The 6,813-nt window shown below is 41.3% G+C and overlaps 1 protein-coding gene across 1 annotated transcript; it reads right to left on the reverse strand.

Annotated features, from left to right (window-relative positions):
• Positions 1–298: 298 nt before the first annotated feature.
• Positions 299–5,541, reverse strand: LOC130480337 (left-right determination factor 2-like). The gene is made up of 4 exons (XM_056852818.1): positions 5,274–5,541; positions 3,595–3,838; positions 2,004–2,243; positions 299–638 (listed from the first exon to the last, which is right to left on the reverse strand). The coding sequence occupies exons 1-4, from the start codon at positions 5,539–5,541 to the stop codon at positions 299–301; spliced, it is 1,092 nt and encodes a 363-aa protein (XP_056708796.1).
• Positions 5,542–6,813: the final 1,272 nt, after the last annotated feature.

Raw genomic sequence — 6,813 nt, forward strand, 5'->3', positions numbered from 1 at the left:
AATGCTGCTGCAGTCGTCTTGTTTGGGGGCTTCCTAGAGGCACCTGGTTGGCCACTGTGTGAGCAGACTGCTGGACTTGATGGACGGCTTGGTCTGATCCAGCATGGCCTTTCTTATGGTCTTATGATATGAGTATAAGGCCAGCAGCTAACTACAGTACAAGATGCCACGGATTTTATGTGGTTAGGATTAGGAGTGCTAAATTTCCAGCTGCCATCATACCATTAATTAAAATATGAGAAGACTGTCCTGTAGCTGACCATTTTTTGTATTTTTTTACCAGTCTGGGTGTTTGCTGCTAGACCACTGCTATATTGTCCATAATGCAGCCACATTTTTCGACAATCATATTGGGGAACTCTGCCACTTCAATTTCTGTATAGTTGCCCTTCTTGACAAGGTACATCATGGGAAGTGGAGAACTTTCTACCGCAGCACAGGTTCTCTCTCCATAACCAAAATGGCGCAGCAAGTTCTTGGGCTGCCGGCAGATACCCACACAGTGGTAAGCCTGGTAGCCGGCTGGCTCGATAATCCAATACTGAGTCCAAGTCAGCTCGCGGAAATTGATGTAATGTTCCTGCCGGCAGCAGATGGTCCTCTCTGTCAAGGTTTCCTCTTTACAATCTCCAGGTCCTCTGTCCAAAAACAGAACCAATAGTTTCATGTCTGAGATGTGGAATCAAAATGCAGACTAGTGACAACTGATCTAGAGACATTCTGATGCTGATAAATGTCTGGAGCTGTATAACAATTTCTTCTTCATGCATCTAAGTATGAACTTGATTTCATTTGTTACATTTTTATCTGACCCTTTTCTCTAAGGAACTTAGAGTGACATACATGGTTTCTCTCCTGCTCCCATTTTAACCTCACAATGACCCTGTAACAAACGTTAGGCTTAGTGACTGACCCACAGTGACCCACAAAGGCATCCTAACCAGAGTTGCATATTTCTATGCTCATTGACTTCAATGGATTTAGAAAAGTATAACTCTGCTTAGAATGGCACTGCCAGTAAGCTTTGTGTCTGGGCAAGAATCTGAATCTAGTTATCCATGGTTCATACCCAATATTTTATGTACTTTGACTCTACAGTTTAGTAAATACAATAATCTCTATTTCTCTCTAACAAAAAGTTGGTCATTGTTTTAGCTAACTACACACAATTCCTTCCTTCCTTCCTTCCTTCCTTCCTTCCTTCCTTCCTTTCCTTCCTTCCTTCCATCCATCCATCCATCCATCCATCCATCCATCCCATCCATCCATCCATCCATGTCCCAAATACAGTGCAAGAGCACAGTCTTAGTTAATACATTTAGGAAGACTGGAACATATGATGCTGCTTTACTCTGAGTCCATCAATTGTTCAGGCAAGGTCAGTACTATATACTCAGACTGGCAGCAGATCTCCAGGGTCTCAGGCAGAAGTTTTTCACATCACCTATTAACTTAACCCTTTTAATTGGAGATGCCTGGGATTACATCTGGGACCATCTGCATGCAAAGCAGATGCTGTACCACTGGTTCATTGTCTGGATTTCACAGCTGACTCTTACCTCTAGGGTATGTACCAGCTGTATACCTAACAACAATTTCATTGTTCAAAAAGCAATCTAAGAAGTGATCCTGTGTATGGATTGTTGTTTCAAGATCAACTCCAAAAATTACATGCAGACCCATTTTATGCCTATTTTCTCCAAAGTGAGTTCTACTGAATTCAGTGAATTCAATTCTAAAGTAAGCATAAACTTCAGTCCTATGCACACTTACCTGAATAAGCCCCGTGGAACGCTATGGGGCTTAATTCTGAATAAACACACATAAAATTGTGTTGCAGAACTGGAATCTGTACTGTACTTACTTGGAAGTAAGTCTCACTGAAATAAAGTTAACTTCCACATAAACAAGGTTAGGACTGAATTTAAGGACTACCTAACCTTAGTCTGTGGTTGCATCAGTACTACTCCAAGGTTACCAGCAGGTTACAGTTTGACACTCACCCATATTCCTCCAGATTGAGTGTGTAAAGCACCAGCTCAGGTTTCCCCAGTGCTTTATCAGAAGGGTCCTGAGAAGTAAAGCGCACAACTCTGGCCATTTCAGACGCATAGCTGCCTAATCGCTCTCCTTCAATCCAGATCTCCAGGAGCATGGGTCCCTGTCTCTTAGTCTTCAGCCAATAGTGCACAGCCTGGGTTACATCGAAATTCCTCCAACCAGACTCCATAACTGGAACTAACCTATGTAACAAAAGGCGTTAATAATGCGGGGCGGGGGGACACCAAAATTTTGGCTACAATAGCTAATGAAAAAAATTAATGGTACAAATACAAAAAACATCCACTAGCTCATTCATTTCAGAATAATAGACTGAGACTAAAACAAAAGACAATTATGTGCAACTGGGAATGCCATTACAGTTTTCAGATTATATGAGAGAGGGTTATAACCTATTAAAGAAATTAAAAAATCTATGTTTTATTATTTGCCTGATCTGAAAGCTCACTCATACTTTGCATTTTAAACTTGGGTACAAAGAGTCTCCAAGCTTAAATGGGGGGAAAAACCCGGAAACTGTCAGTAGCTAAGGGCACATGCACATTTATATACTTTGGTTTTCACATAATATGCAGAAGAGTGGCAAGCAGGGAAGGATCTGGCTCCATGTCTGTGTTCATCACAGGGGTCTTTGGCAGTTTAAATGTGCATTAACAATGACAACTGATGTTATTCTGCCATTTAAACACAGGAACATTTTTGGTCCTGTGGTGCTTGGAAGAAAGGCAAGTAGATAAATGTTTTAAATAAATAGGGAAATAATACCCTGAGCTCACAAACAAAAGTAAACCAGTCCTTAAATGAATTGAACTGACATGGCTTGGGCAGAAACAAGGGACAGCAGGGTCGATAAACAAACTTGCAGTTCCTAATAATGGCCAGTTCATACAACCATACTGGTATTCTGAGAATGTAGGTTGAGTGGATTCCCACTGACAGATACGTGGTAAAGTAGCTGGGTAATAATCCCTCACATTTATCAAGTCATTGCTCTGGACTCCTGTATTATTTTGAGCCAAATTCGCCATGGATATTCTGAGCCTTCCTTCTCAACATGCTAGTTTGGTTGTGTGGATGAGTTCTTTGCCTTAAATAATATCTGTTGTTTAAAATATTGCAGAATCAGTGGTGTCGGAGGCTCTGAATTCACAGTGAAATTCCTGTGTAAGCAAGTACTTTTTTTGTTCACTCCATTGCCAGTGAATGCTCTATGTACATTCTCAAGGTAGATCCAGCGCTGTCCCTGACAATGTAGTGAACAAGAAACTCTTGCTTTTGCAAGAATTCTGTGTACACGCATGAGCCATACAAAGCAATGTGCTGGGCAGGCTGGCATTAACAAAAAATAACAGTAATAACCATTTTGAAAGACTGAAGACATTAGCAGATAAAAAAAGCACATTTGACCATGAATATATCTCAGCACTGATTCTTAATTTTTTTTTAAATCTTCCAAAGTGACTCTGCTGGCTGTATGTAGCCTTGTTTAAGCACAGTTTTTGTGACTGGCCTGTGAGACCTATTCCTTCCTACCTTGAATCGATCAAAGAGGTCCGGTTGGTGCCATTCTCTTGAAGCTGAACCCAGTACACGCTCACCCTGGCATTTGTGGCTGGCCTCTGAGACTGACGGATGGGCAGTTGGGCCTTCTCTAATGGCTTTTTGAAAAGCTTCAGCTCAGCCATGGTGACTTCACTGTTTTCCGGTATCCTACCCTGCATGTCGAAGATCAGCTTCTGGCGAGTGGTATCTGAATAGAGAACTTCTCCTGAAATATCTGCATCACCAAGGAACAGAAGAAATGCTTCAGTTCTTTACCTTTTTCATCTTCCACTGCAAGAAGGTGCTTATGTTAGGTTAGTATCACCACACATGTTACTTGGTTCTTTGGGCATATGTCACATTTCTGTTTTCTAATGCACCATTGGATCTCCTTCACATGGAGTCCAGCAGAAAAGGAAAGGCAGTTTTAAAAAACTGATTTCTGGTTCCGGAACACTGATATTTGGGCTAAATGTAAAGACAGGTTGCTGATTGCAAATAAAAGAAAAGAGGGTTTTGGTGAGGGTTCTCATTTAGAAAAACCTCTCAAGTCATAGTTCAACACTAGAAGATTTCTCAGATGGCTGTGGAGTCACTTTTCAGGAAATAGCTACAACTGGCCACTGTTGGGGGTGTTTAATTTTATAAGAAATTAATTCTGAAGAGTGGGTAGATGGGGATCCAGCCCATACTCCAATCGCATTGTTCATCTTCTGCTGCTCCACACAGACACAAAACATAGGACCAGTATTGGCTATGTTACCTGCACATTTTTGTTCAGAGAAAAAAGTCCCAGTGACTGTTGGGAACACGGTATACTTTGGCTCATGGCAGTCCACAAACACCTGGTTTCCTATGCAATTGAGGCCACCATGCAAGGAGATCAAGGGCTGCAATCCATTGCACACTTATGTAAGTTCCATTGAACTTAGCGAGACTTCCCTCTCTACATTGGATTTGGTCTGTAGAACTGGGGATCCAATCCTACATACTTTTATTTGGCAGTGTCCCTTTGGACTCAACAAGATTTATTTATAAGTAAACACATTTAGGATTCAGATCATGATGGGCAGCCGTGTTAGTCTATCTGTAGCAGTAGAAAACAGCAAGAGTCCCCTAGCACCTTAAAGACTAACAAAATTTCTGGTAAGGTGTGAGCTTTCTGAAGAAGTGAACTGTGACTCATGAATGCTCATACCCTACCAGAAATGTGGTTAGTCTTTAAGGTGCTACGGGACTCTTGCTCTTTTCTACACATTTAGGATCGTGCAGCGCATCAGGGAAGTGATGTTAAAGATGCTAAAAAGAAAAGTGCATTTCTAATGGGAGATTATCTACAAACAATATAAAGTAACACTAGAATGAATAAAACAGTTTATTCAAAAAGGGTTCTGATCTCTGGAATTTCTCGTCAGCCTATCATTGCTAAATAAGACTATCAACATTTCCATATCCTTAGTACCATCACAAGTGTATGTCCAGAATAGTCCAGATACACATTCCAACTTTCAGGACCGATTTAAATCTAAATTTCTCAGCTATCTTTCTCTCTGCAATTTGAATTATATTTATCGCATGTTCTAATTTGCAATATTTAAAAACAGACATAACAGGCAATTTGGAATTCAGACTTTGATTTAGTTGCATGCAAGAATAACGATAAAGTTTACCTGCATTGCCAGGAATCCCCCTCAGGATCCCAGCTAGACTTGGTAAGGCTCTTCGCTTTATGTGGTGCTGCTTCAGCATGGACATGTATTTATTTCTCACATGCTCTGGAATGACGAGTTTCTCCAAGTCTGTCCTGTGGAGAGCTGGGACTTCAGGAAGCCCAAGCCTTTCCAGCAAAATCTGTTTGAGTTCTTTCTGAGTAAATCCACTGACCGTGGTAGCTGTGAAAAAGATGCAAGTTACCGCCCAGCGAAAGCTCAGAGCCATCCTTGGCTTATCAATCAACTGCGGGAAGGAGCCCCTAAATCTCTCGAGCAGGGAAGAGTCCGTTCCGTGAGGCTGCAAGCTGCCTGAATGGGGAAAGGATCTAGCGTGGTAGCTTTATATACCAAGCCTGATCCCACCGGCATAGCAAATTCCACAAGTGGAGGTGAGGCAGGGGACTTTGAAGTGTTACATTCTCTTTGACATGAAGAAGCTATAGTGACACCTTCCAATATTTAGTGAACTTAATTCAGGAAAATTGGCAAGACTCCGCATTTGATCCCAATAGCATCACAAATCTCAGGCCTGTTTCATTTAGGACAAGTTTTCCTAAACAGAGATGATCTCCATGAAGAAAACATGTGCATGCTGTAATGCTGAAGTGAGTGTTTTTCCCTGCAGTGAGTACATAGGTGGGGAGTGGAAGGTGAATAATTCAGTTGTTATTATTAAACCAATCATTTAAAATGTTTATATCCCACATGCCCAGTCCATAGACTCCTGACAATGAACAAAAGCTTCCATTGAATATAATAGTGCTATGATAAACAGTTTAAAAGTATAAAGTATAGACGTTTATTTATTAATTTATTTTATTTCATAACATCGTAGAGTTGGAAGGGACCACCAGGGTCATCTAGTCCAACCCCCTGCACAATGAAGAAAATTCACAACTACCTCCCCCTCACACCCTGTGACCACTACATTTGCACACTGCCTTTCTCCCTAATGGCACCAAAGCAGCTTACATGATTCTCCTTACCTCCATTTGCCCCCAAAACAACCTTTGAGGTAGGTTAGGATGAGAGTGTGTGTGACTGGCTGGCCCAAAGGTCACCTGGCAAGCTTCATGTCAGAGTGGAGATTTTAAACCTGGGAGTCCCAGATCCTAGTCCAACACTGTAACTACTGCACCCCACTGGATCTTATACTGGTAGCAGAATAAAACTAATCACAATGACTCCTTTGCACTTCGGTGAGGCAGCATGTTGTTAAAATCCAATAAAAATTAAACACGAGACAGCAGGAATACAAAACAGTAAGCTGTATAATCAAGAAAAGACCACGAGAATCAATTGCATTGACTATAAAAGGTCAATAGACCTCTGTAGGATTTTACCTGGAACTAGAGACTCAGAATGTTGTCACTAGGCAAATGTCTGTGGGAAAGTTGTACCAAACTTAAGGTGCCTTAATAGAGAAGGTCCTGTTCCTTGTGAGGATAATAATGAAACATCTTGCTTCACACCACCATACTCTGCACACGTTCTGAAG

This window comes from Euleptes europaea, chromosome 7 (genome assembly GCF_029931775.1).
Source record: "Euleptes europaea isolate rEulEur1 chromosome 7, rEulEur1.hap1, whole genome shotgun sequence".
Taxonomy (NCBI): Eukaryota; Metazoa; Chordata; class Lepidosauria; order Squamata; family Sphaerodactylidae; genus Euleptes; species Euleptes europaea.

What these genes read in the sequence shown, in the direction of transcription:
- LOC130480337 (XM_056852818.1), bottom strand. Translation starts at nt 5,541, where the DNA reads ATGGCTCTGAGCTTTCGCTGGGCGGTAACTTGCATCTTTTTCACAGCT. An exon ending in GGGGATTCCTGGCAATGCAG is followed by an intron (nt 3,839 to 5,273) that starts GTAAACTTTATC and finishes TTGGTGATGCAG; the next exon opens with ATATTTCAGGAGAAGTTCTC. An exon ending in CTCAATCTGGAGGAATATGG is followed by an intron (nt 639 to 2,003) that starts GTGAGTGTCAAA and finishes GTTTTTGGACAG; the next exon opens with AGGACCTGGAGATTGTAAAG.